The following is a 27,748-nucleotide window of genomic DNA, read 5'->3' on the forward strand; positions in this document are numbered from 1 at the left end:
CCCCAAATCCGTGCCCCCCCCCTTTTCCTTGCCGCCCCCCCCCCCCTCAAGATTTGGGGTCCCCCCAAACGCCCCCACCCCCAAAACGCCCCCTTTTATTTTTTTTTTGGGGGGGGGGGGTGTCCCGTGGAATTAAATATTTTTAAATATTTTAAATAAAAAAAAAAAAAAAAAAGAAGAAGAAAAAAAAAGGATCGGGGAGAAAGCCCCAAAACCTGCACGTTTCGCCCCAAAATCGCTTTGTTTTTTTTTTTTTTTGGGGGGGGGTGGGGGGCGGATGTTGGGGGGGGGGGATCCCGGTTTCGGGGTGAGCTGGTGTAGAGGGGATCCGGTCTATAGGGGATCCTATAGGAGAGGGATCTGGTCTATAGGGGATCCAGTCTATAGGGGATCTGGTCTATAGGGGATCCAGTATTTATGGGATCTGGTCTATAGGGGATCCCGTATATAGGAGATCCAGTAGCTATGGGGATCTGGTCTATAGGGGATCTGGTATTTACAGGATCTGGCCTATAGGGGATCCTGTGTATAAGGGATCCAGTACGTATGGGAATTTGGTCTATAGGGGATCTGTTTTCTAGGGGATCCCATATATAGATCCAGTCTATAGGAGAACCTGGTCTATAGGGGATCTGGTTCCTAGGGGATCCCATATATAGGAGATCCAGTACCTATGGGACTCTGGTCTATAGGGGATCTGGTCTGTGGGGAATCCAGTTTAGAAGGGATCTGGTTTATGGGGAATCTGGCTTACTGGGATCCTGATTTAATGGGATCCCATATATACGGAGACCGATATATAGGGGATCTGGTGTATATGGGATCCAGTATATAGGGGATCCAATATATATGGGATCTGACATATATATAGGATCTGATGTATATGGGATCTGATATATAACAGATCCAATATATAGGGGATCTGGTATATAGGGGATCCGGTGTCTAGGGGATCTGGCATATAGGGGATCCATTATATACAGGATCCGATCTATAGGGGACGTGACGTGTACGGGATCAGGCGGGATCGGGTTCTTAGGGTACCTGGTTTTTAGGGGATCCACTTCCCAGGGGATCTGGATTTGGGGGCGCCTGTTGTTTTTTATGGGATCTGTTTTTTAGGGGATCTGTTTTTTAGGGGATCCGTTTTTTAGGGGATCTGGGTTTTTGGGGGATCTGGGTTTTCAGGGATCTGTTTTTTAGGGGATCCGACCCCCCTCCCCCATCGTTAAGGGGCCGGATCCGGCGGCGGCTCCCCCAGACCCTCCCCGCGCCGCCGGCGCCGCGCGGCACCCCCAGTAACACCAGTAACACCAGTAACACCGGCACCACTGGCACCAGTATGGCCACCACCAGCACCACCAGTGGCACCAGTACCAGCACCACCAGTGGCACCAGTACCGAACCGTCGCCCGCATCCTGCCCGCGGCACCGCGCCCCCACCGCACCCCGCTCCGTTGTGCCGTGTGGCACTGGTACCAGTACCAGTAGTACCAGTACCAGTAGTACCAGTACCAGTACTGCCAGTACCAGTACTAGTAGTGTGGTTACCGGTGCCAGTAGTACCAGTACTGGTGCTAGTAGTACCAGTACCAATAGTGCCGATACTACTGTGAGTAGTACTGATACCGCTGCCAGTAGTACCAGTACCAGTGCCAGTAGTACTGGTACCAGTGCTAGTAGTGCCGACACTGCTGCCAGTAGTACCAGTACCGCTACCAGTAGTACCAACACTACTAGTAGTACTGACACTGGTGCCAGTGGTGCCGATACCGCTACCAGTAGCACCAACACTGCTACCAGTAGCACCGACACTGCTACCAGTAGCACCAGTACCACTACCAGTAGCACCAATACCACTACCAGTAGTACCAATACCACTACCAGTAGTGCCGACACCACTACCAGTAGCGCCAACACTGCTGCCAGTAGTACCAGTATCACTACCAGTATCACCGATACCACTACCAGCAGCACCAGTACCACTACCAGTAGCACCAATACCACTACCAGCAGCACCAGTACCACTACCAGCAGCACCGATACCACTACCAGTATCACCGACACCGCTGCCAGTAGTACCAGTATCACTACCAGTAGCACCAATACCACTACCAGCAGCACCAGTACCACTACCAGTAGCACTGATACCACTACCAGTAGTACTGACACTGATGCCAGTGGTGCCGATACCGCTACCAGTATCACCGACACCGCTACCAGCAGCACCAGTACCACTACCAGTAGCACCAATACGACTACGAGTAGCACCAGTACCACTGCCAGTAGTACCGACACCGCTGCCAGTAGTACCAGTATCACTACCAGCAGCACCGATACCACTACCAGTAGTACTGACACTGGTGCCAGTGGTGCCGATACCGCTACCAGTATCACCGACACCGCTACCAGTAGCACCAGTACCACTACCAGCAGCACCAATACCACTATGAGTAGCACCAGTACCGCTACCAGCAGTACCAATACCACTACCAGTAGCACCAGTACCACTACCAGCAACACCAGTACCACTACCAGCACCGACACCGCTACCAACGGTCCCGATCCCGGTCCCGGCAGCCCCGGCAGCGGCGGCGTGCGCTCGCTGGTGCTTGTGGAAGTGCAGGGTGCTGTTGAAGCTCTTCCCGCAGTGGGCGCAGACGTGGGGCTGGCCGCCGGCGTGGGTGCGCTGGTGCCGGTAGAGGTGCGAGGTGCGGCTGAAGCGCTTGCCGCAGTCGCCGCAGGCGTAGGGCCGCTCGCCGGTGTGGATGCGGCGGTGGCGCTCCCAGTGCGAGCTCCAGGAGAAGCTCTTGCCGCAGTCGCCGCAGCGGTAGGGCTGCTCGCCCCCGTGGAGGCTCCGCCGGTGCCGGGCGTACTGGGCGCGGGCCCCGAAGGCCTTGCCGCAGTCCTCGCAGCGGTAGGGCCCGTCGCCGAGGTGCAGGCGCTGGTGCTTGACCAAGGCCGGGCCGTCGCCGAAGCTCTTGCGGCACAGGGTGCACTTGTAGGGCCGGCGGCCGCGGTGGGTGCGCTGGTGCCGCTCGAAGTGGAGGGTGCTGCCGAAGCTGCGGCCGCAGTAGGTGCAGATGTAGGAGCGGCCGCCGGCGTGGGCGCGTTGGTGGCGGTAGAGGTGGGAGCTGCGGCCGAAGCGTTTGCCGCACTCCGGGCACTGGTAGGGCTTCTCGCCGGTGTGGACGCGGCGGTGCCGGGCCAGGTGGGAGCTCCAGGTGAAGGCCTTGCCGCAGTGCGAGCACTCGAAGGGCGCCGAGCGCCCGGCGCCGTGCAGGCGGCGGTGCGCCACCAGCTCGGCGCCGCGCACGAAGGCTTCGCCGCACTCCTCGCACCGCTGAGGGGAACCCCGGGCTTGGCGCGCCGGGGAACCCCGTTGGCGTGCTGGAGACCCCCGTTGAGCTGGAGAGTCCTGTTGACATGCCAGAGACCCCAGTTGACTTACTGGAGACCCCCGTTGACTTGCCAAAGACCCCCGTTGACATGCCAAAGACCCCGGTTGACTTGCCAAAGATCCCAGTTAACTTACTGGAGACCCCAGTTGAGCTGGAGACCCCCGTTGACTTGCCAGAGACCCCCATTGACTTGCCAAAGACCCCCGTTGACGAGCCAAAGACCCCAGTTGACTTGCCAAAGACCCCAGTTGACCTACTGGAGACCCCCGTTGACTTGCCAAAGACGCCCATTGACTTACTGGAGACCCCCATTGATTTGCCAAAGACCCCCGTTGACTTGCCAAAGACCCCAGTTAACTTACTGGAGACCCCAGTTGAGCTGGAGACCCCTGTTGACATGCCAGAGACCCCAGTTGACCTACTGGAGACCCCCATTGACTTGCCAAAGACGCCCATTGACTTACTGGAGACCCCCGTTGACTTGCCAAAGACCCCCATTGACTTGCCAAAGACCCCCGTTGACTTGCCAAACACCCCCATTGAGCTGGAGACCCCCGCTGACTTGCCAAAAACCCCCGTTGACTTGCCAGAGACTCCAGTTGACTTACTGGAGACCCCCGTTGACTTGCCAGAGACCCCCATTGACTTGCCAAAGACCCCAGTTGACTTGCCAAAGACCCCCATTGACTTACTGGAGACCCCAGTTGAGCTGGAGACCCCCGTTGACTTGCCAAAAACCCCCGTTGACTTGCCAAACACCCCCATTGACTTGCCAAAGACCCCCGCTGACTTGCCAGAGACCCCCATTGACTTGCCAAAGACCCCCGTTGACTTGCTGGAGACCCCAGTTGACTTACTGGAGACCCCCATTGAGCTGGAGACCCCCGTCGACTTGCCAAAGACCCCAGTTGACTTACTGGAGACCCCCGTTGACTTGCCAAAGCCCCCCATTGACTTGCCAGAGACCCCCGTTGACTCGCCAAAGACCCCCGTTGACTTACCGGAGCCCCCCGTTGAGCCGGAGCCCCCCGTGCCCCCCCGTTTTCAACCCCGGGGGGCTCGGCGAGGTGGGCGCGTTGGTGGCGCCCAAGGTTGGAGGCGACGGCGAAGGTTTTGCCGCAGTGGAGGCAGGCGAAGGCGGCGCGCTCGGCGGCGGTGGGGGGCGCGCGCCGGGGTTTGCCGAAAGGCGAGGGGCAGCCCAAGGCTTTGCGGGAGAAATTGGGGAGGGGGCTCGGGGATGGGGAGAGCCCCCCCGGGCTGCGCGGGGTCACCACGGTCCAGCGGAGGGGCTCCGGAGGGGGGGCGGCGGTCGCGGTGGTCCCGGTGGTCCCGGTGGTCGCGGTGGTCGCGGTGGTCCCGGTGGTCGGCGAGGAGGCTGCGGGGGGAAAAGGGGTCGGTGGGGGGCACAATGAGGGTTTGGGGGGGGAGACCCCGAGTTATAGGATCGGGTTTTGGGGTGGTGAAGACCCCGTCCTGCAGGGTCAAGTTTTGGGGGGTGGAGACCCCGTTCTATGGGGTGAGGTTTTGGGGTGATGGAGGCCCCAATCTATAGGGTCAAGTCATGGGGGGATGGAGACCCCATCCTATAGGGTCAAGTTTTGGGGGATGGAGACCCCGTTCTATGGGAGAAGGTTTTGGGGTGATGAAGACCCCAACCTATAGGGTCAAGTCATGGGGGGATGGAGACCTCAACCTATAGGGTCAAGTTTTGGGGGATGAAGACCCTGATTTATAGGGCCAGGTCTTGGGGTGATGAAGACCCCAACCTATAGGGTCAGGTCCTGGGGGGGATGAAGACCCCAACCCATAATTTAAGGTTTTGGGGGATGAAGACCCCAATCTATGGGGTCAGATTTTGGGGGGATGGAGACCCCAATCTATAGGGTCAGGTCCTGGGGGGGATGAAGACCCCACCCTATAGGCTCAGATTTTGGGGTGACGGAGCCCCCGCCCCATATTTTGAGGTCCTGGGGGGCTTCATCCCCCCCCCCAACCCCCCCAGCCCCCTCCCCACCTACCCTGCGCCGCGGGGGCCTCGTGGCCTTCGTCGCCCTCCTCCTCCTCGCCGGCCCCCCCCGGCCGCGGCCGCTCCCCGTCGGGCTCCATGGCCCCCCCGCCGCCGGCCCTGCGCCCCCAAATGTCACCATGGGGGGGGGAGGGGGTGGGGGCACCCCCCAGTTCCCACACCCAGTCCCAGTCCCCTCCCAGTTCCCATTCCCAGTTCCCAGTCCCAATTCCAGTTCCGTTCCCAGTTCCCGGGCCCGTTCCCAGTCCCCTCCCAGTTCCCAGCCCCATTCCCAGTTCCCAATCCCAGTTCCGTTCCCAGTTCCCAGTCCCATTCCCAGTCCTGTTCCCTTTCCCAGTTCCCAGTCCCATTCCCAGTCTCCTCCCAGTTCCCATTTCCCAGTCCCAGTTCCCAATCCCAGTCTCATTCCCAGTTCCCAGTCCCATTCCCAGTCCTGTTCCCTTTCCCAGTTCCCATTCCCAGTTCCCAGTTCCGTTCCCAGTCCCCTCCCAGTTCCCAGTCCCCTCCCAGTTCCCAGTTCCCAGTCCCATTCCCAATCCCAGTTCCCAGACCCATTCCCAGTTCCCTCTCCCAGTCCCAGTTCCCTCTCCCAGTCCCAGTTCCCGCTCCCCGTCCCCATCCCCTTTCCCCGTCCTGTTCCCAGTCCCAGTCCCAGTCTGGTCCCAGTCCCCATTCCCCATTCCCAGTCCCCATTCCCAGTTCCCAGCCCCGTCCCAGTCCCAGTTCCTGCTCCCAGTTCCCTTTCCCAGTCCTTTTCCCAGCCCCGCTCCCAGTTCCCAGTTCCAGTCCCCGTTCCCTTGCCCAGTCCTGCTCCCAGTGCATCCCAGTCCCGTTCCCAGTCCCCCCCAGTCCCGTTCCCAGTCCCTCCCAGTCCTGTTCCCAGTCCCCCCCAGTCTGTCCCAGTCCCTGTTCCCTTTCCCTGTCCCCATTCCCAGTCTGTCCTAGTCCCATTCCCAGTCCCTCCCAGTCCCGTTCCCAGTCCCTCCCAGTCCCGTTCCCAGTCCCTCCCAGTCCTGTTCCCAGTCCCCCCCCAGTCTGTCCCAGTCCCATTCCCAGTCCCGTTCCCAGTTCCTCCCAGTCCCCGTTCCCTTTCCCAGTCCTGCCCCAGTGCATCCCAGTCCTGTTCCCAGTCCCCCCCAGTCCCGTTCCCAGTCCCTCCCAGTCCCGGCTCCCTTTTCCTGTCCCCGTTCCCAGTCCATCCCAGTCCTGTTCCCAGTCCCCCCCAGTCTGTCCCAGTCCCATTCCCAGTCCCTCCCAGTCCCATTCCCAGTCCCTCCCAGCCCCGGCTCCCTTCCCCCGTCCCCATTCCCAGTCCCTCCCAGTCCCCCCCAGTCCCTCCCAGTCCCATTCCCAGTCCCTCCCAGTCCCCTTCCCACTCCCCTTCCCAGCCCCATTCCCCCCCCCAACCCCCCTTAAACCCCCCCATCCCCCCCCCACACCCCCCACACCCCCCCCACCCCCTCCCAGTCCCTCCCAGTCCCTCCCAGTCCCCCCCCCCCCCCCACCTCCCCACCGTTCCACCGGCGTTCCCGGAGCTTTCTTCGCTCCCCCCCCCTTCCTGCCGCCCCCCCCCCCCTTCCTGCCGCCCCCCCCCTTCCTGCCGCCCCCCCCCCTTTTTGCCCAGCCCCCCCCCCTTTTCCTGCTGCCCCCCCCCCCCGGCTCCAGCCCCTTCCTGTGCCCCGCGTTACGGAGCCGGCGTGCAACGGAGCGGCCCCGGGCCCCGCCGAGCAGGTAACGACCCCCCCCCAAAAACAAAAATAATCCCCCCCCCCCCCCAAAAAATCCTAAAACCCCCCCCCCAACCCCTTCACCCCCCCCCCAGACCCCTCGGATCCAGCCCCGGTGCTTTAAAGCAACCCCCGATGCTGGGACCCCCCCCCATCAATTTGTGACCCCCCCCCCTTAATTCGGGACCCCCCCCTTAATTTCGGACCCCCCCCCTTTAATTCCGGACCCCCCCCTTTAATTCCGGACCCCCCCCTTAATTCGGGACCCCCCCCCTTTAATTCCGGACCCCCCCCTTTAAATCCGGACCCCCCCCCTTAATTCGGGACTCCCCCCTTAATTTCTGACCCCCCCCCTTAATTCCGGACCCCCCCCTTAATTTCTGACCCCCCCGCTTTAATTCCGGACCCCCCCCTTAATTCCTGACCCCCCCCTTAATTCCGGACCCCCCTCCTTTAATTCCGGACCCCCCCCCTTAATTTCTGACCCCCCCCCCTTTAATTCCGGACCCCCCCCTTTAAATCCGGACCCCCCCCCTTTAATTCCGGACCCCCCCCCTTAATTCCGGACCCCCCCCCTTTAATTCCGGACCCCCCCCCTTAATTCCGGACCCCCCCCCTTAATTCCGGACCCCCCCCTTAATTTCTGACCCCCCCCCTTTAATTCGGGACCCCCCCCTTTAAATCCTGACCCCCCCCCTTAATACCGGACCCCCCCCCAATTCGCGGCACCCTCCCCCAAAACCCGCGACCCCCCCCCAAAACTCGCGACCCCCCCCCCGAATCCTCAACCCCCCCCAATCCGTTATCCCCCCCCCAATTCGCGACCCCCCCCCAAATTACCGACCCCCCCCAAAATTCCCGACCCCCCCAAAAAAATTCCCGACCCCCCCAATTCCCTAAATCCCCCCCAAATCCCCGTGCCCCCCCCCCCGCACCCCCTGCCCATATTTTGCCCCCCCCATCCCCGCAGGGCCCCCCCCCGCTCGGTTAATTGGGTTAATTGCCCCCCCCCCCCTTATTTATCACCCCCTTAAACGCCCCCCCCACGTTTAATTGCCCCCTTATTTACCCCCCCTGTTTAATTACCCCTTATTTAATCACCCCCCCAATTAATCGCCCCTAATCACCCCCCCATTTAATCACCCCTAATTAATCACCCCCATTTAATTACCCCCCCAAATAATCACCCCTAATTAACCCCCCCTTATTTAACCCCCCCTTATTTAATCACCCCCCTCATTTAATTACCCCCCCTTATTTAATCACCCCCTATTAATTAATCACCCCCCCTTAATTAATCACCCCCAATTTAACACCCCCCCTTATTTAATCACCCCCCCTTTTATTAATTACCCCTCCCTTTTTAATTACTCCCCCCATGACCCCCCCACGACCCCCCCATGACCCCCCACGACCCCCCCATGGCCCCCCCCAGCCATGGGGACCCCCCCCTTTATTTTGGGGTCCCCCCCCCTTTGCCTTACAGGGGCCGGAGACCTCCGCTTGTCCCCCCCCCACCCCCAAAATTTTGGGGACCCCCCCCCGAGGACACGATGCAGGAGAGCTACGAGAACGTCATCTCGCTGGGTGAGGCACAGCCCCAAAAATGCGGTTTTTCACCCCAAAATCAAGTCGCCGGTTCGGTTCTTCCTCCCTCCTTTTTTGCTCTTTTTTTTAATAAAAATGATTCAATTTAAGGGTTTGGCCCCAGTTTGTGCCGAGGGGTGCGGGAAAGAGGGAGGAGAAACTGGGGGTTCGGGAAAATTCCCAAAATCCCCAGATTTAAGCTTAAATAAAGGGTGGGGGTCCCGGGTGCGGTTTGATCATTTTGGGGGGAATTCAACCCAAATTTATCCCCCGTAATTGGGGTCTCGACCCAAATTTATTGCCCGTAATTGGAGTTTTGATCAAAATCGCTCAGAACTGGGATTTTGGCCCAAAATTATCCGCTGTAATTGGGGTTTTGACCCAAATTTATCCCCAATAAATGTAATTCAACCCAAATTTATCCGTATAATTGGGATTTCGACCCAAATTTATCCCACGTAATTGGGATTTTGCCCCAAATTTATCCCCAATAAATGTTCAACCCAAATTTGTCCCTATAATCGCGATTTTGACCCAAATATAGCCCCAATAAATGTCGTTCAACCCAAATTTATCCCTATAATAGGGATTTCGACCCAAATTTATCCCTATAATCGTGATTTTGACCCAAATTTATCCCCAATAAATGTCGTTCAACCCAAATTTATCCCTATCATCGTGATTTTGACCCAAATTCACCCCATAAAAATGGAAGATTTGGGTCAAAGCCACATCGGGCGTCCTCCTGCCGGTGCTCCGGGATCCCGTAGGGGCGCGCGGCTATTTTTGGGGGAAAAAAAGCCATAATTGGCACTCCAACCGTGTCCCCTAGCCGAGGAGATCGCCATCAGCTGGCCGCGGATCACCGCCTTCGCCGAGTCGCATCGCCGCCGGGGGCTGGCGTCCGGTGAGTTTTGGGGTGAAACGCGGCGATTTTGGGGCTTTTCGGGCGAAATTGGGCAAATTGAGGGTGGGAGGGGGTCGCCCGGAAGAGTTACGGGGTCCAACGTTGGGTTGGGCAGGGTTTTTGGTGTTGAAAATGATGAATTTGGGGACGTCCCGTCATTGGAGATGGCCAACGTTGGGTTGGGCGGGGTTTTTGATGTTAAAAATGATGAAATTGGGGATGTTCCATAAATTGGAGATGGCCAAATTTGGGTTTGGTCATTTTTTTGGTGCTGAAGATGATGAAATTGGGGACATCCCGTCATTGGAGTTGGCCAAAGTTGGGTTGGCGTTGAGCAGCCTCATCGGGCAGAAGATCCTCCATGCCAACCCAACCCAACCCAACCCAACCCAACCCAACCCAACCCAACCCAACCCAACTCAACCCAACCAACCCAACCCAACTCAACCAACCCAACGCAACCAACCCAACCGACCCAACCCAACCCAACCCAACCCAACCCAACCCAACCAACCCAACCCAACCCAACCCAACCCAACCCAACCAATCCAACCAACCCAACGCAACCAACGCAACGCAACCCAACCCAACCCAACTCAACTCAACCAACCCAACGCAACTCAACCCTAACCCAATCCAACCCAACCCAACGCAACCAACCCAATGCAACCAACCCAACCCAACCCACCTCAACCAACTCAACCCAACCCAACCAACCCAACCCAACCCAACCCAACCCAACCAACCCCAACTCAATTCAACCAACCCAACGCAACTCAACCCTAACCCAACCCAACCCAACCAACCCAATTCAACCCAACTCAACCAACCCCACCCAACCCAACCCAACCCATCCTGGCCCTCCCCGGGGCGACGACGTGGGCGAAGCGAGTGCCGGGGGGCTTCGGGTTCACCCGCGGCCGGGTGCTCCCAGAGCCCCCCCTTGCCCCCGCAGAGGCCGGGCTGCTGAGCGAGCAGGAGGAGGACGAGCCCCCGCCGGGCCAACCGGAGGCGGGCGCCGCCGAGGGGACGCCGCCGGCGCCCAAACCCAAGGGCCCCAACCCGCCCGGCGGCGGCGGCGGCGGCGAGGGGACGGCGACGAGCGGCGAGGCGCCGAAAACCGAGGGCGCCCCCCGGGCCGGCAAGCGGGCCGGCAAATCGGGCCACCGGGCCGGCTTCAAGAAGTTCCCCCAGCGGAGCCTCCTGGCCCACGGGCGCTGCCACGACTGCGGCAAGGCCCTGGCGTTCGGCGCCGCCTTCACCAAGCGCCGGCGCGGGGCGGAGAAGCCCTACAAGTGCCCCGAGTGCGGGAAGTGCTTCCGGCTCAGCTCCACGCTCATCACCCACCAGCGGCGCCACGCCGGCGAGAAGCCCTACAAGTGCCCCGAGTGCGGCAAGAGCTTCAGCGTGGGCTCGGCCTTCATCCAGCACCAACGGGTGCACGGCGGCGCCGCGGCGGCGGCGGCGGCGCCGTGCCAATGCGGCATCTGCGGCAAGAGCTTCCCGGCCAGCTCGGGTTTGGTGAAGCACCAGAAGCAGCACCTGGAGGAGAAGCCCTACAAGTGCGGCGACTGCGGCAAGGGCTTCAACTGGAACTCCCACCTGGAGCGGCACCGGCGCATCCACACCGGCGAGAAGCCCTACGCCTGCCCCGAGTGCGGCAAGAGCTTCAGCTGGAGCTCCCACCTCGACCGGCACCGCCGCACCCACGCCGGCGTCGGCGGCGGCGGCGGCGGCGCGGCGCAGTGCGGCGAGTGCGGCGCCAAAGCTTTTGGCAAGAGCCCGGCGGCGTTGGCCAAGCGCCGGCGCGGATGCGGCGGCGGCGGCACCGCCGAAAAGCCCCACAAGTGCGGCGAGTGCGGGAAGGGCTTCGGGCTGAGCGCGGCGCTGCTGCAGCACCAGCGCGGCCACGCCGCCGGCAAGCCCTACGCCTGCGGGGACTGCGGCAAGAGCTTCGCCTGGAGCTCCCACCTCGACCGGCACCGCCGCATCCACGCCGGCGAGAAGCCCTACCGCTGCGGCGACTGCGGCAAGGGCTTCTCGCAGGGGTCCCACCTGGAGCGGCACCGCCGCGTCCACGCCGAGCCCTGTTGCGGTGGTGGCGGCGGTGCCAAGCGGCGGCGGGGGGCGCGGGGCGAGCGGCCGGGGGGCTGCGGGGAGTGCGGGCAGAGCTCGCGGTGGGGCGGGCGCCCCAAAAATACGGCGGCGGCGGCGGTGGCGGTGGAGAGGCCGCCCAAGTGCAGCGAGTGCGGCAAGAGCTTGGCGCAGCGCGGCGAGGGGGTGAAGCACCAGGGCACGCAGACGGGCGAGAAGCCCTACGCCTGCCCCGAGTGCGGCAAGAGCTTCGGGCAGAATTCGGCGCTGGTCAAGCACCGGCGCATGCACACCGGGGAGAAGCCCTACAAGTGCGGGGACTGCGGCAAGAGCTTCGGGGTGCGCTCCAACCTCATCAAGCACCAGCGCACCCACCTGGGCGAGAAGCCCTACAAGTGCCCCGACTGCGGCAAGGGCTTCATCCAGAAGTCGGACCTGACCAAGCACCGGCGCATGCACACCGGGGAGAAGCCCTACGCCTGCAACGTCTGCGGCAAGTGCTTCAGCGTCTCCTCCAACCTCATCAAGCACCAGCGCATCCACCTGGGCGAGAAGCCCTACGGCTGCCCCGAGTGCGGCAAGAGCTTCATCCAGCGCTCCGAGCTCACCATCCACCGGCGCGTGCACACCGGCGAGAAGCCCTACAAGTGCCCCGAGTGCGCCAAGTGCTTCAGCCGCAGCTCCCACCTCAACCGGCACCAGCGCACCCACGCCGGGGACAAGGCCAAGGCCAGCGCCGTCGTCAACGCCAACGCTAGCGTCAACGCCAACGTCAACGCCAACATCAACGCCATCGTCAACGCTATCCCCAACGTCAACGCCAACGTCAACGCCAACTCCAACATCAACGCCAACACTAGCGTCAACGCCAACATCAACGCCATCGCCAACGTCATCACCAACGCCAACGTCAACGCCAACGTCAACGCCAACGTCAACTCTAGCGTCAACGCCAACGTCAACGCCATCTCCAACGTCAACGCCGCCCCGGCCCCGCCGCTGCCCCCCGGCGCCTTCCCCGCCCCCCCGCTGCCCCCCTTCCCCGCCGCCCCCGCCGCCCTGCCCCTGCCCCCCCTGGAGCTGCCCTGGGCCCTCCCGTTCCCGGCCCGCGCCTTCCCCCCCCCCGCCTTCCCCCCGGCCGCCTCCCCCCCGGGCGCCCCCCCGGCCTCCTCCCTCATCAACTGAGCGGGGGCGGGCGCGGGGCCGCGGGACCCCCCCTCAGGAGAGCCCGGCGGGGGGCCCGGGGGGGGTCTCGGGCACAAGGGGGCTCGGGATTGGCCCCTCCAGCCCCATCGTCATCCTCACCATCATCATCTTCATCATCCTCACCATCATCATCTTCATCGCCATGAACCTCACCATCACCATCTTCATCATCGTCAGCCCCAACCATCATCATCATCCTCACCATCATCACCATCATCATCCTCACCGCCATATCAGCATCTTCATCCCCTTCATCATCATCATCACGCCCTCCATCCCCATCTTCATCCTCGCCATCATCCTCATCGCCACGAGCCTCACCATCATCATCTTCATCACAATCAGCCCCAACCATCATCATCATCCTCACCATCATCTTCATCCCCATCTTCATCATCATCTTCATCCCCACAATAATCTTCATCCCCATCTTCATCCCCGTCACCATCATCATCTTCATCCCCACCCTCACCATCCTCATCCTCCCCATCCCCACCGGCCCCGCTCCCCTCCCGCAGCCCCGCCACCCTTTTTTTGGGTAAAAACCAGCCAAAAGACACATTTCCAGCAGGACTCGGGCTGTTCCCACGCATGGAGGTGGCCCCGGGGCCGTTTTTTTTCTTAATTTCCCCTTTTTTTGCAAGAAAAAAAATCCTCGCAGCAGACCCCGGTGAGGTCACTTAACGGCGACGTCATTTTTTTGTTTTTTTGCCTTTTTTTTCACGTGGACTTCACAAAAAATGTGTGTTTGCAGTGTGTGGGGGGGTGGGTAATGAATTTTTCTCCTTTTTCCCTAATTTTTTGTGTTCGCTTTCGCTCTGCGACCGGTGGGGAACGGCGGTGGTGATTTTTTTTTGCCGGCCCGAAATCCCCGTTTTTTCCCCCAATTCCACCTGGCGCCGGGCTGCGAACGCTTGGACCCAAACCCGGGGAGGGTAAAAATGAAGAAAAAAAAATAAAAAATAATTAAAAATGAATAAACGAGAAGAAACGGGAAGGATTGCGCGCAGGATGCTGAAGCGTCGAAGGATCAAAAAAGAATAAAAATAAAACTTTAAGTTTTTGTTTTTTTTCCCTAAAAAGGACAAGAAGGTGAAATGGAAAGCGGGAATTTCCCCAAATTTGGGGCAAAAACGAGCAGAATCAGGCAAGTTTCAAGACTGGTGATGGAAAATGGAAAGCAGAAAACCCGAGAATAATGCAAAAAAAAAAAAAGTGAAAGATGACGAAAAATAAATGGGAAGCAGAAGGCATTTTTTGGGTGGAAAAAGCCCAAAATCAGAGCCGCCAGGCACCGTCCCCAGCGGCCGCTGCTTTTTTGGGGGGAAATTTGGGTATTTTCCGCTTTTGTCCGCGTCGCTGCGCTCCTCCCGTCAGTAGAAATAAACTAGAGCCTAGCTACGTGCCGCCTGCCTCATTTTGGGGAGAAAAACGGGGATTTGGGGACAAAAAGTGGTCCTTCGGGTTTTTAAGGGGGTTTAGGTCATTTGGGTGATTTTAGTGTGGTTTTTGTTGTTTTGTTTTGTTTCCTTTTTCATGGTCCCAAGGGTTCAGGGCCTCGCTGTTTTAGTAAATGGGAAAATCCCCTCGTTTTCACCCAAAAATCAGTTGGGGGGTGGCCGAGCCGGTGAGGAAACAAAGCCAAAATTATAAAAATTATAAAGATTAACACAGATTGTTAATTTTTAACTAATTGTAAAAATTAACGGGGCGAGCCCTCGCTTCAATTTCCCGTTTTGCTGCAAACCAGCCCCAAGTGGCCTGAATTCACCTGATTTCACCCCAAAACGCTGCTCAGGGAGGCGAGAGGCTGCTGAAAGCGCCTGTTAAAAAAAAGGACGAAACGGGCAAAAAGCGAGGATTTAGGAAAAAAGGGGGTTGGGGAAAGCAAGAAGAGGGATTCAGGAGGGGGAAATTGGGAAGAAAAGGCAAATTTTGGGCAAATCCGTTAATTACTAATATTAATTTTTATTTAATTTACCGTCCCCTGAGCGGGGGGAGGGGGCGTTCACTCTGGAGCGGAACGATTCCCTCCGTGGCCGAAAACCCCAGAAAACGCCCCAAAATCCGCCCCGGGGGGGGGGGCTCCTCGTGCCGAGGGGGGGTCGCAGCCCCCCGGGGACCCCCCAAAAATTAAAATAAAATAAAATTTGGGGGGTTGGGGGGGGGTGGGGAGCCCCCGGGGCCGCTCGAACCGGCGCGGTTCTCATCGCCGCCCCGGGGTGGAGGCTGGGGCCTCCGCCTGCTGCCTCCTTATTTTTATTATTTTAACTTTTTTGGGGGGGTTTTGCCCCGTTTTGGGCCGCCGGGGAGGCTCCGGCCTCTACCCCGTGAGCACGACGGCCTCGTGTGTCCATGAGGATGAGGAAGAGGAGGAAGAGGAGGCTGGAGGAGGAAGAGGAGGCTCCGGCCTCCACCTCCTGGGCACGACGGCCTCGTGTGTCCATCCAGAGGAGGAAGAGGAGGCTGAAGGCTAGAAGAGGAAGAGGAGGCTCCGGCCTCTACCTCATGAGCCCGACGGCCTCCTGTGTCCATGAGGATGAGGAAGAGGAGGAAGAGGAGGCTCCGGCCTCTACCCCACGAGCACGACGGCCTCCTGTGTCCACCCGGAGGAGGAAGAGGAGGCTGGAAGAGGAAGAGGAGGCTGGAGGAAGAAGAGGAGGCTCCGGCCTCTACCCTGTGAGCACAACAGCCTCCTGTGTCTGTGAGGATGAGGAAGAGGAGGCTGGAGGAGGCTGGAGGAAGAAGAGGAGGCTCCAGCCTCTACCCCACGAGCACAACAACCTCCTGTGTCCACCCGGAGGAGGAAGAGGAGGCTGGAGGAAGAAGAGGAGGCTCCGGCCTCCACCCCGTGAGCACGACAGCCTCGCGTGTCCACCCGGAGGAGGAAGAGGAGGGCAGGAGGAGGAAGAGGAGGCCGGCGGATCCTAGAGGCTGACGCTGCGGTGGTGCCTGGAGAGGCCCCGTCCCCCCCCCCGGCCTCCCCCCGCCGGCCCCCCGGCCTCCCCGCTGTTGAGGCTGGCGGCGTCGGAGAGGCCGAGGAGGTGCTCAACGGAGTCGAACTTCTGCAGGTCGGAGGCGATGGTCTGGAGGCTGAGCACCGAGAGGGCGTCCGGCGGGGGTCCCTCGGCCCCCAGCAGCCCCCCGGCGGCCTCCCCGGCCTCCTCCTCCTCCTCCTCCTCCTCGGCCCCGACGGGGGAGGCCCGGCGGAGGCCGAGGCGTTGGAGGCGGCGGGCGTGGATCTGCTCGCTGATCTGCTCCAGGTTGCGCAGGGCCACGGCGTAGCGGGTCTTGGCCCGCGCCACCCGGGCCTCCAGCGCCGTCACCGCCGCCTTGTGCTCCTGGGGAGGGACAAGGGAGAGGGAGGGAGAGGGAGGCCGGGGTTGGTGGGGGAGGGAGGGAGGGAACCGCGGGGGGAGGCTGCCGGGGGGAAAAGGAGGGCAGAGAGGGGAGATGGAGGCCACGGGGAGGAGGAGGAGGGCATGGGGAGAAGGAGGAGGAGGGGAGATGGAGGAGGAGGAGGGGAGATGGAGGAGGAGGAGGGGAGATGGAGGAGGAGGAGGAGGGGAGATGGAGGAGGAGGAGGGGAGATGGAGGAGGAGGAGGAGGGGAGATGGAGGAGGCCATGGGGAGGAGGAGGAGGAGGCTACAGGGAGGAGGAGACCAAGGGGAAAAGGAGGTCAGAGAGGGGAGATGGAGGACATTGGGAGGAGGAGGAGGGCATGGGGAGGTGGAGGAGGAGGCTACGGGGAGGAGGAGGAAGCTACAGGGAGATGGAGGAGGCCATGGGGAGGAGGAGGAGGAGGGGAGATGGAAGAGGCCATGGGGAGGAGGAGGAGGAGGCTACAGGGAGGAGGAGACCAAGGGGAAAAGGAGGTCAGAGAGGGGAGATGGAGGCCACAGGGAGGAGGAGGAGGGCATGGGGAGGTGGAGGAGGAGGGGAGATGGAGAAGGAGGCCATGGGGAGGAAGAAGAGGCCACAGGGAGAAGGAGGAGGAGGAGAGGAGGAAGCCAAGGAGAGGAGGAGGAGGCTGAGGGGAGATGGAGGAGGAGGAGGCCATGGGGAGAAGGAGCAGGAGGCCACAAGGAGGAGAAGGAGGCTGAGGGGAGATGGAGGAGGCCATGAGGAGGAGGAGGAGGAAGCCATGGGGAGATGGAGGCCACCGAGGAAAGGAGGAGGCCACGAGGAAGAGGAGGACACCGAGAGGAGGAGGAGGAGGAGGCCATGGGGAGAAGAAGGAGGAGGCCACGGGGAGATGGAGGCCACCAAGAAGAGGAGGAGGCCAACAAGGGGAGGAAGAGGAGGAGGACAAGGAGGACGAGGAGGATGAGGAGGAGAATGGAGGAGGAAGAAGAGGAGGAAGAGGAGGAAGAAGAGAACGAGGAGGAGGATGGAGGAAGAGGAGGAGGAAGAGGAGGAGGAAGAGGAGGGGGAGGACGGCCCGCGGAGGCCCCCGGACCTCGAGGATCTGGTTGAAGTGGGCCTTGAGCTCGAAGTAGGGCTTGCTCTTGAGGATGGCGCGGCGCAGGGCCTTCTGCAGCGCCTGCACCCGCGCCTCGGCCTCCTGGCACAGCCGCGTCACCCGCTGGTGCTCCCGCTCGCTGCGCTGCCGCTCCTCCTCCGCCTCGTTCACCTGCGGGGGGGGGAAACGGCCTCGAAAACGGCCCCAAAATGGCCCCGAAAATGGCCCCGAAACGGCCTCAAAATGGCCTCGAAATGGCCTTGAAATGGTCTCGAAAATGGACTCGAAATGGTCTTGAAATGGCCGCAAAAACAGCCTCAAAACGGCCTCGAAATGGCCTTGAAATGGTCTCGAAATGGCCTTGAAATGGTCTCGAAACGGCCTCGAAAACGGCCCCGAAATGGCCCCAAAACGGCCTCAGAACAGCCTTGAAAACGGCCTTGAAATGGCCTCAAAATGGCCTCGAAATGGCCTTGAAATGGCCTTGAAAATGGCCTCCAAACGGTCTCGAAAACGGCCTCGAAAATGGCCTCGAAATGGTCTCGAAAATGGCCCCGAAACGGCCTCGAAAATGGCCTTGAAATGGTCTCGAAATGGCCACGAAAATGGCCACAAAATGGCCTCGAAATGGACTCGGAACGGCCCCGAAATGGCCTCGAAGCGGCCTCAAAATGGTCTCGAAATGGCCTTGAAATGGCCTTGAAATTGTCTTGAAATGGCCTCAAAAACAGCCTCAAAACTGACTCGAAATGGCCCCAAAATGGCCTCGAAATGGCCCCAAAATGGCTTCGAAATGGCCTCGAAACGGCCCCAAAATAGCCCCGAAATGGCCTCGAAATAGTCTCGAAGCGGCCTCAAAAACGGTCTCGAAATGGCCTTGAAAATGGCCCTGGAATGGCCTCAAAACGGCCTCAAAATGGCTTTAAGATGGCCTCGAAACGGCCCCCACCCCAAAATCAAGACCTCCTCCATCCCCAACCAGCCTCCACCCCAAGACCCCTCCCACCCCAATCCCCCACCCCAAACCCCCCCACCCCAAAACCTCCCCCCCAAACCAACCTCAACCCCAAGACCCCCATTCCAAGACCTCCACCCCAAGACCTCCACCACCCCAAGACCTCCCCAACCTCCACCCCAAGACCCCTCTCACCCCAAACCTCCACCCCACAACCACCCACCCCAAAACCTCCCCCTCCACCCCAAACCAACCTCCACCCCAAGACCCCCACCCCACAACCTCCTCCACCCCAAGACCCCCATGACCTCCATTCCAAGACCTCCACCCCAAGACCTCTTCTGTCCCTACCCAACCTTCACCCCAAGACCCCTCTCACCCCAAAACCTCCCCCCCACCCCAAAACCTCCCCCTCCACCCCAAACCAACCTCCACCCCCCAACCTCCCACCCCAAGACCTCCACCCCAAGACCCCCTCTCACCCCAAGACCTCCACCCCAAGACCCCCATGACCTCCATTCCAAGACCTCCACCCCAAAGTCTCCCCAACCTCCACCCAACCTCCACCCCAAGACCCCTCTCACCCCAAACCTCCACCCCAAATGTCCCACCCCAAACTCCCCACCCCAAACCCCCCACCCCACAACCTCCACCCCAAAACCCCCCTCACCCCAAAACCCCCCTCACCCCACACCCCCCACCCCAAGACCCCCCACCCCAAACCCCCCACCCCAAACCCCCTCACCCCAAAACCCCCTCACCCCAAAACCCCCCACCCCAAACCTCCACCCCAAGACCCCCCTCACCCCAAACCTCCACCCCAAAACTCCCTCACCCCAAACCTCCCACCCCAAAACCTCCCACCCCAAACCCTCCCCCTCCACCCCAAACCAACCTCCACCCCAAACCTCCCACCCCAAAACCTCCACCCCAAGACCTCCACCCCAAGACCCCCATGACCTCCATTCCAAGGCCTCCACCCCAAAATCTCCCCAACCTCCACCCCAAAACCCCTCACCCCAAACCCCCCTCACCCCAAAACCCCCCCCACCCAAAACCTCCCCCCCAAACCAACCTCAACCCCAAGACCCCCATTCCAAGACCTCCACCCCAATACCCCCTCCACCCCAAGACCCCTCCCACCCCAAAACCCCCCACCCCAAGACCCCCCCCCCACACACCCCAACCCCAAGACCCCCCACCCCAAGACCCCCATGACCTCCATTCCAAGACCTTCCCCATCCCAAGACCTCCCCAACCTCCACCCAACCTCCACCCCAAGACCCCTCTCACCCCAAAACCCCACACCCCCCCACCCCAAAACCCCCCACCCCAAAACCCCCCCCACCCCAAGACCCCCCCCACCCCAAGACCCCCCCCACCCCGCGACCCCCCCACCTTGCGGGTGGCGTGGTTGAGCATCTCCTGCCAGGTGGGGTCGAGGCGGTTTTTGGCCGCCAGCAGCCCCTGCTCGGCCACCAGCACCATCTCGCGCGCCGCCCCGTGCGTCCCCACCGCCCGCTCGTAGCGCAGCGCCGCCCGCTGCGTCTCCTGCTGCGCCTGGGGGACCCAAAAACGCGGGGATTCAGCCCAAAAAGTGGGACGGGGCAGAGGGGGGAGGAAACGGGGTGAGGGGTTAAGCAAAGGGGAGACTGGAGTGGTTTTGGGGTGGTGGGGTCCCAAAACTTCATGGGGTGGAGGTGGGGTCCTAAAATGTCTTTGGGGTGGAGGTGGGGTCCCAAAATGTCTTTGGGGTGGAGGTGGGGTCCTAAAATTGTCATTGGGGTGGAGGTGGGACCCCAAAGGTCCATGGGGTGGTGATGGGGTCCCAAAACTTTGTGGGGTGATGATGGGATCCTAAAATTGTCATTGGGGTGGAGGTGGGATCCTAAAATGTCTTTGGGGTGGAGGTGGGACCCCAAAATGTCATTGGGGTGGAGGTGGGGTCCTAAAATGTCATTGGGGTGGAAATGGGACCCCAAAACTTTGTGGGGTGGTGGTGGGACCCCAAAATGTCATTGGGGTGGAGGTGGGATCCTAAAATGTCTTTGGGGTGGAGGTGGGACCCCAAAGGTCCATGGGGTGGTGATGGGGTCCCAAAACTTTGTGGGGTGATGATGGGATCCTAAAATTGTCATTGGGGTGGTGGTGGGGTCCCAAAATGTCATTGGGGTGGTGGTAGGACCCCAAAGGTTCATGGGGTGGAGGTGGGGTCCTAAAATGTCATTGGGGTGGAGGTGGGACCCCAAAACTTCATGGGGTGATGATGCCGCCCGCTGCGTCTCCTGCTGCGCCTGGGGGGACCCCAAAAATACAGGGATTCAGCCCAAAAAGGGACACCGGGGGAGGAAACGGGGTGAGGGATAAGCAGGGGGAAGACCGGAGTCGTATTGGGGTGGTGGGGTCCCAAAATGTCATTGGGGTGGAGGTGGGGTCCTAAAATCTCATTGGGGTGGTGGGGGGACCCCAAAAGTTTGTGGGGTGATGATGACGCCCGCTGCGTCTCCTGCTGCGCCTGGGGGACCCGAAAACGCGGGGATTTAGCCCAAAAAGAGAGGTAGGGGGGGGAGGGAGAATATGGGAGAGAGTGGAGGAAAAGTGGGGTAAGGGGTAAGCAGGGGGGAGACTGGAATTGTATTGGGGTGGTGGGGTCCCAAAACTTCATGGGGTGGAGGTGGGGTCCCAAAATGTCTTTGGGGTGGAGGTGGGGTCCTAAAATCTCATTGGGGTGGTGGGGGGACCCCAAAAGTTTGTGGGGTGGTGGGGGGGTCCTAAAATGTCATTGGGGTGGAGGTGGGACCCCAAAATGTCATTGGGGTGGAGGTGGGACCCGAAAGGTCCATGGGGTGGAGGTGGGACCCCAAAAGTTTGTGGGGTGGTGGGGGGGTCCCAAAATGTCATTGGGGTGGAGGTGGGGTCCTAAAATGTCATTGGGGTGGAGGTGGGACCCCAAAACTTCATGGGGTGATGATGCCGCCCGCTGCGTCTCCTGCTGCGCCTGGGGGGACCCCAAAAATACAGGGATTCAGCCCAAAAAGTGACACCGGGGGAGAGGGGGGAGGAAACGGGGTGAGGGATAAGCAGGGGGAAGACCGGAGTCATATTGGGGTGGTGGGATCCCAAAATGTCATTGGGGTGGAGGTGGGGTCCTAAAATTGTCATTGGGGTGGAGGTGGGACCCCAAAACTTCATGGGGTGATGATGCCGCCCGCTGCGTCTCCTGCTGCGCCTGGGGGACCCCAAAAATACAGGGATTTAGCCCAAAAAGGGACACCGGGGGAGAGGGGGGAGGAAACGGGGTGAGGGGTTAAGCAAAGGGGAGACTGGAGTGGTTTTGGGGTGGGGGGAGCCCAAAACTTCATCTGGTGGTGGTGGGACCCCAAAACTTTGTGGGGTGATGATGGGATCCTAAAATTGTTACTGGGGTGGAGGTGGGACCCCAAAGGTTCATGGGGTGATGATGCCGCCCGCTGCGTCTCCTGCTGCGCCTGGGGGGACCCCAAAAATACAGGGATTTAGCCCAAAAAGTGGGACGGGGCAGAGGGGGGAGGAAACGGGGTGAGGGGTTAAGCAAAGGGGAGACTGGAGTGGTTTTGGGGTGGGGGGACCCCAAAACTTCATGGGGTGATGATGCCGCCCGCTGCGTCTCCTGCTGCGCCTGGGGGGACCCGAAAACGCGGGGATTCAGCCCAAAAAGTGGGATGGGGGGAGAGGGAGAGGGAGAATTATGGGAGAGGGGGGAGGAAATGGGGTAAGGGGTAAGCAGGGGGGAGACTGGAATGGTTTTGGGGTGGGGGGAGGGGAGTAAAAGAAGCTTATAGGGTGGTGGGGGGACCCCAAAATTTTGTGGGGTGGTGGGGGGGTCCCAAAATGTCATTGGGGGGTGATGGGACCCCAAAATGTCATTGGGGTGGAGGTGGGACCCCAAAACTTCATGGGGTGATGATGCCGCCCGCTGCGTCTCCTGCTGAGCCTGGGGGGACCCAAAAACGCGGGGATTCAGCCCAAAAAGTTAGACCGGGGGGAGAAGGGGGAGAGGGAGAATATGGGAGAGGGGGGAGGAAACGGGGGGGGTGGGAAATGCATTGGGGGTGGGAGGGCAAAATTTTGGGGAGAACCCAAAATGCCATCCTACGGCACCCATTGACCCCAAAACCCTAAGTTATGATTCCAGTTGACCCCAAAACCCCATCCCACAACGCCAGTTGACCCCAAAACCCCATCCTATTGTGCTGATTGACCCCAAAACCCCATCCTACAGTCCTGGTTGACCCCAAAACCCCATCCTATTGTGCCGATCGACCCCAAAACCCCATCCTATGATACCAGTTGACCCCAAAACCCCAAGCTATGATACCAGTTGACCCCAAAACCCCATCCTATGATACCAGTTGACCCCAAAACCCCATCCTATAGCCCCAGTTGACCCCAAAACCCTACGTAATGATTCCAGTTGACCCCAAAACCCCATCCTACAGTGTCTGTTGACCCCAAAACCCCAAGCTATGATACCAGTTGACCCCAAAACCCCATCCTATGATACCAGTTGACCCCAAAACCCCATCCTATAGCCCCAGTTGACCCCAAAACCCTACGTTATGATACCAGTTGACCCCAAAACCCCATCCTATGATACCAGTTGACCCCAAAACCCCATCCTACAGTCCCCGTTGACCCCAAAACCCCATCCTATTGTGCCGATCGACCCCAAAACCCCATCCTATAGCCCCAGTTGACCCCAAAACCCTACGTTATGATTCCAGTTGACCCCAAAACCCCATCCTACCATAGTGGCTGACCCCCAAACCCCCCGACACGACCCCAAAACCTTATGGGGTGGCCCGCGGGCCCCGTACCTCCTTGGCCAGGCGCCGTGCCTCGTAATAGGGCCGAGCCTTCTCGATGCAGGCGCCCAGCTCCGAGCCCTGGGCGTTGAGGCGGCGCGCCGACTCCGAGAGGATGCGGCGGTACGCCGTGCGGGCGGCCTGCGGGGCGGCCCCAAAAGGGTCAGGGGGACCCCAAAAGGGGCTGGAGAGACCCCAGAGGGGATGGAGGGGCTCTAAAAGGGGTTGGAGAAACTCTAAAGGGGGATGCGGGGACCCTAAAAGGGGCTGGGGGGAGCCCAGAAGGATTTAGGGTGACCCTAAAAGGGGATTTAGGGTGATCCCAAAAGGGTTGGGGGGGCCTAAAAGTGGCTGGGGGGTCCTAAAAGGGGCTGGGGGGGCCCCAAAAGGGGCTGGGGGGACCCCAAAAGGGGTCGGGGGGACCCCAAAAGGGGCTGGGGGGAGCCCAGAGGGATTTAGGATGACCCTAAAAGGGGTTGGGGGGAGCCCAGAAGGATTTAGGGTGACCCTAGAAGGGTTGGGGGGACCCCAAAAGGGGCTGAGGGGACCCCAAAAGGGGATGGGGGAGCTCTAAAAGGGGTTGGAGGAACTCTAAAGGGGGATGCGGGGACCCTAAAAGGGGCTGGGGGGGCCTAAAAGGGGTTGGGGGGAGCCCAGATGGATTTAGGGTGACCCTAAAAGGGGATTTAGGGTGATCCCAAAAGGGTCGGGGGGACCCCAAAAGGGTCAGGGGGACCCCAAAAGGGTCAGGGGGACCCCAAAAGGGGCTGGAGGAACTCTAAAGGGGGATGCGGGGACCCTAAAAGGGGTTGGGGGGAGCCTAAAGGGGCTGGGGGGAGCCCAGATGGATTTAGGGTGACCCTAAAAGGGGATTGAGGGTGATCCCAAAAGGGTTGGGGGGACCCCAAAAGGGTCAGGGGGACCCCAAAAGGGGCTGGAGGAACTCTAAAGGGGGATGCGGGGACCCTAAAAGGGGCTGGGGGGAGCCCAGATGGATTTAGGGTGACCCTAAAAGGGGATTGAGGGTGATCCCAAAAGGGTCAGGGGGACCCCAAAAGGGTCAGGGGGACCCCAAAAGGGGCTGGGGGACCCCAGAGGGGATGGAGGAGCTCTAAAAGGGGTTGGAGGAACTCTAAAGGGGGATGTGGGGACCCTAAAAGGGGCTGGGGGGGCCTGAAAGGGGCTGGGGGGAGCCCAGGGGGAGCCCAGGGGGATTTAGGATGACCCTAAAAGGGGTTGGGGGGAGCCTAAAGGGGCTGGGGGGAGCCCAGATGGATTTAGGGTGACCCTAAAAGGGGATTTAGGGTGACCCCAAAAGGGTCGGGGGGACCCCAAAGGGGCCGGGGGGTCCTAAAAGGGGCTGGGGGGACTCTAAAAGGGGCTGGAGGAACTCTAAAGGGGGATGCGGGGACCCTAAAAGGGGCTGGGGGGGCCTAAAAGGGGCTGGGGAGAGCCCAGGGGGAGCCCAGGGGGATTTAGGGTGACCCTAAAAGGGGATTTAGGGTGATCCCAAAAGGGTTGGGGGGACCCCAAAGGGACTGGGGGATCCTAAAAGGGTCAGGGGGACCCCAAAAGGGTCAGGGGGACCCCAAAAGGGACTGGAGGAACTCTAAAGGGGGATGCGGGGACCCTAAAAGGGGCTGGGGGGGCCTAAAAGGGGTTGGGGGGAGCCCAGATGGATTTAGGGTGACCCTAAAAGGGGATTTAGGGTGATCCCAAAAGGGTCAGGGAGACCCCAAAAGGGTCAGGGGGACCCCAAAAGGGGCTGGGGAGAGCCCAGGAGGAGCCCAGGGGGATTTAGGGTGACCCTAAAAGGGGTTGGGGGGAGCCTAAAGGGGCTGGGGGGAGCCCAGAGGGATTTAGGGTGACCCTAAAAGGGGATTTAGGGTGATCCCAAAAGGGTTGGGGGGACCCCAAAAGGGTCAGGGGGACCCCAAAAGGGGCTGGAGGAACTCTAAAGGGGGATGCGGGGACCCTAAAAGGGGCTGGGGGGGCCTAAAAGGGGCTGGGGGGGCCTAAAAGGGGTTGGGGGGAGCCCAGATGGATTTAGGGTGACCCTAAAAGGGGATTTAGGGTGATCCCAAAAGGGTCAGGGGGACCCCAAAAGGGTCAGGGGGACCCCAAAAGGGGCTGGGGGGACCCCAAAAGGGGCTGGGGGACCCCAAAAGGGGCTGGAGGAACTCTAAAGGGGGATGCGGGGACCCTAAAAGGGGCTGGGGGGGCCTAAAAGGGGTTGGGGGGAGCCTAAAGGGGCTGGGGGGAGCCCAGATGGATTTAGGGTGACCCTAAAAGGGGATTTAGGGTGATCCCAAAAGGGTTGGGGGGACCCCAAAGGGGCTGGGGGACCCCAAAAGGGCTGGGGGGTCCTAAAAGGGGCTGGGGGGAGCCCAGGGGGATTTGGGGTGACCCCAGGAGGATTTGGGGTGACCCCAGGGGGATTTTGGGGGGTCCTTTTTGGGGTTTCGGGGTGCTCACGTCCAGCTGCAGCTCCATGTGGTTGATCTCCTCGGTGGCCTGGTTGAGGTGCTCCAGCTCCTCCTGGGAAGGGAACCCCAAAATGCACCCCAAAAACCCCAAAAAGGACCCCCCAAAATCCCCCAAATGCAACGGCACAACCCCAAAATCCCAAAGATGTCGTGAAACAACCCCAAAATCCCAAACGCCCAGGGATTGACCCCAAAAATCTACCCCAAAACCCCAAAACACAGCAAGGGACCCCCCCAAAATCCCAAAAACGCAGAGACGGACCCCAAAATCCACCCCAAAACCCCCAATTCCCAATGAAGGACCCCAAATCCCCCCCCAAACCCCCCTCAACCCCCCCCAAATCCCCCAAATCCCCCCAAACCCCCCAAATTCCCCCAAAACCCCCCAACCCCTCCCCAAATACCCCCAAACCCCCCCAACCCCACCCAAAATCCCCCAAATCCACCCCAAACCCCCAAAAATCCCCCAAATCCCCCCAAACCCTCCCGAAATCCCCCCAAATCCCCCCAAAATCCCCCCCAAAACCCCTCCAACCCCTCCCCAAATATCCAAAAACCCCCAAATCTGCCCCAAAATCCCCCAAATCTGCCCCAAAATCCCCCCCCCACCTGGATCCTGGGGTCCAGCTCTTCCTCCTCCTCCTCCTCCTCCTCCTCCTCCTCCTCGCTCCCCCCCCCCCAATTTTGGGGGCTCCGCCGGGGGGGGGTCCCCACACCCCCCTCCCCCCTCCTCCCCCCCCTCCCCCTCCTGCCCGGGGGGGTCCCTCGCCCCCCTCCCCCCCCCCCCCCGGGGGGCTCCTCGGCGTCCCCCATTTTTTGGGGGGGGGACCCCAAAAAACCCTCTCTCCCCCCCCCCCCTTAATTAACTAACTAATTAATTAATTAACTCCCCCCCCCAATCCCCCCCCCGACCCCATTAGGGGCTTCACCCGCGCCCCCCCCCCCGGAGAAAGGGGGCGGGGGGGGCGGATTGGGGCATTTTTGGGGGGGTTTTGGGGCTTTTTTGGGGGTTTTTGGGGTGTTTTTTTTTTGGGGGGGGGTTTGGGGACCCCCCGATTTGGGGGCGGCGGAGCTGTAGGGGCGGCGTGGGGGGGCTGCAAAAAAAAAAGAGGTCAGGGCCCCCCCCCAGACCCTAATGACCCCCCCCAGACCCCCCAAAAACCCGAATTCCCCCCCAAAAAAAACCCAAACCCCACAAATTCCCCCCAAAACCCCCCCAAAATCCCATTACCCCCCACAACCCCCCCTTTAGAGCCCCCCCACCCCCCATTACCCCCCCTAAAGCCCCCCCAGGACCCCCAAAACCCCCCCAGGACCCCCCCAAAACCCCCCCACATCCCCTAGGAACCCCCAAACTCCCCCCCAAAACCCCAAAATCCCCTGAAATCACCCCAAAACCCCCCAACCCCCCCCCCAAACCCCATAACGCCCCATTTAGAGCCCCCCCACCCACCATTACCCCCCTAATCCCCCCCAGGACCCCCAAAACCCCCCCAGGACCCCCCCAAAACCCCAAAATCCCCTAAAATCACCCCAAAACCCCCTAAAATCACCCCAAAACCCCCCATAAGCCCCCCCAAAACCCCATTCCCCCCCCATAACCCCCCCTTTAGAGCCCCCCCACCCCCCATTCCCTCCCCAACCCCTCCCCCAACCCCCCCAGGACCCCCCCACACCCCCCAAAGCCCCCCAGACCCCCCAAAAAACCCCAAATCCCCCAAATTCCCCCCAAAACCCCCCGCCCCCCCCCCCGGCCTGTGTTTACCTCCGGCTCCTCCACTCCACGTCCCCCCCCCCGCCCTTCCCCACCGGAAGCGGAAGTCGCGCCCGCCGCCTGTGCCTTCCGTACAACATGGCGGCGCCCAGCGCCGTACGGCTCCCCGCCCCGCTCCCCCCCGCTCCCCGCCGGGCCTCGACGGACCGGAAGCGGGCGGCGATCGATGAGCTCGGCGATCCCCAAACCGCCGCCGCCCTCGGTCCGGTTCCGGTCGCTTCCGGTTCGCGGCGGGGCGGAGGCGGAGGCCGCGCATGGGCGCCGCCATCTTGGGCTTA

At 60.7% G+C, this 27,748-nt stretch overlaps 3 protein-coding genes and 1 long non-coding RNA gene across 12 annotated transcripts; 2 read left to right on the forward strand and 2 right to left on the reverse strand.

Annotated features, from left to right (window-relative positions):
- Nucleotides 1-268: 268 nt before the first annotated feature.
- On the reverse strand, nt 269-6,953 carry LOC311425406 (uncharacterized protein). The gene is made up of 4 exons (XM_084501274.1): nt 6,941-6,953; nt 5,420-5,526; nt 4,403-4,776; nt 269-3,418 (listed from the first exon to the last, which is right to left on the reverse strand). Exons 2-4 carry the CDS (start codon nt 5,505-5,507, stop codon nt 1,229-1,231), a joined length of 2,652 nt encoding a protein of 883 aa, XP_084357400.1. The 5' UTR covers nt 5,508-5,526; nt 6,941-6,953; the 3' UTR covers nt 269-1,228.
- Nucleotides 6,954-7,087: 134 nt separating this feature from the next.
- On the forward strand, nt 7,088-14,350 carry LOC311425399 (uncharacterized protein). The gene is made up of 4 exons (XM_084501267.1): nt 7,088-7,158; nt 8,641-8,741; nt 9,574-9,648; nt 10,604-14,350. The coding sequence occupies exons 2-4, from the start codon at nt 8,708-8,710 to the stop codon at nt 12,925-12,927; spliced, it is 2,433 nt and encodes an 810-aa protein (XP_084357393.1). The 5' UTR covers nt 7,088-7,158; nt 8,641-8,707; the 3' UTR covers nt 12,928-14,350.
- Nucleotides 14,351-14,896: 546 nt separating this feature from the next.
- SH3BP5L (SH3 binding domain protein 5 like) lies at nt 14,897-26,414 on the reverse strand. 7 transcript variants are annotated; one of them, XR_014686316.1, is made up of 7 exons: nt 26,306-26,414; nt 25,686-25,748; nt 23,223-23,351; nt 19,765-19,926; nt 17,409-17,582; nt 15,733-16,289; nt 14,897-15,470 (listed from the first exon to the last, which is right to left on the reverse strand). XR_014686316.1 is itself a non-coding variant. In XM_084501268.1 (6 exons), exons 2-6 carry the CDS (start codon nt 25,701-25,703, stop codon nt 15,876-15,878), a joined length of 897 nt encoding a protein of 298 aa, XP_084357394.1. In that variant the 5' UTR covers nt 25,704-25,748; nt 26,306-26,414; the 3' UTR covers nt 14,897-15,875. The 7 variants fall into 7 exon arrangements, 2 of the variants coding, with proteins under 2 accessions (XP_084357394.1, XP_084357395.1); XR_014686317.1 differs by having other exon boundaries at nt 14,897-15,641; XR_014686318.1 differs by having other exon boundaries at nt 14,897-15,365; nt 15,525-16,289.
- LOC311425401 lies at nt 20,100-21,658 on the forward strand. Of its 3 annotated transcripts, none has more exons than XR_014686321.1 (4): nt 20,100-20,157; nt 20,277-21,040; nt 21,071-21,507; nt 21,539-21,658. It is a non-coding gene; the product is annotated as an uncharacterized lncRNA (long non-coding RNA). The 3 variants fall into 3 exon arrangements; XR_014686323.1 differs by lacking the exon at nt 20,100-20,157 and having other exon boundaries at nt 20,174-20,365; nt 20,426-21,040; XR_014686322.1 differs by lacking the exon at nt 20,100-20,157 and having other exon boundaries at nt 20,174-21,040.
- Nucleotides 26,415-27,748: the final 1,334 nt, after the last annotated feature.

The sequence above is a fragment of the Aythya ferina genome (genome assembly GCF_964211825.1).
Source record: "Aythya ferina genome assembly, chromosome: 30".
NCBI lineage: Eukaryota > Metazoa > Chordata > Aves > Anseriformes > Anatidae > Aythya > Aythya ferina.

Coding starts and splice junctions, on each gene's coding strand:
- LOC311425406 (XM_084501274.1), bottom strand. CDS start 5,507: ATGGAGCCCGACGGGGAGCGGCCGCGGCCGGGGGGGGCCGGCGAGGAG. Junction 4,777..5,419: donor CGAGGCCCCCGCGGCGCAGG/GTAGGTGGGGAG, acceptor TTCCCCCCGCAG/CCTCCTCGCCGACCACCGGG. Junction 3,419..4,402: donor CGGCTCAACGGGGGGCTCCG/GTAAGTCAACGG, acceptor GCATGTCAACAG/GACTCTCCAGCTCAACGGGG.
- LOC311425399 (XM_084501267.1), top strand. CDS start 8,708: ATGCAGGAGAGCTACGAGAACGTCATCTCGCTGG. Junction 8,742..9,573: donor CGAGAACGTCATCTCGCTGG/GTGAGGCACAGC, acceptor CGTGTCCCCTAG/CCGAGGAGATCGCCATCAGC. Junction 9,649..10,603: donor CCGCCGGGGGCTGGCGTCCG/GTGAGTTTTGGG, acceptor TTGCCCCCGCAG/AGGCCGGGCTGCTGAGCGAG.
- SH3BP5L (XM_084501268.1), bottom strand. Junction 17,583..19,764: donor TCAACCACGCCACCCGCAAG/GTGGGGGGGTCG, acceptor CCCCCCCCGCAG/GTGAACGAGGCGGAGGAGGA. Junction 16,290..17,408: donor ACTTCAACCAGATCCTCGAG/GTCCGGGGGCCT, acceptor GTCCCTCCCCAG/GAGCACAAGGCGGCGGTGAC.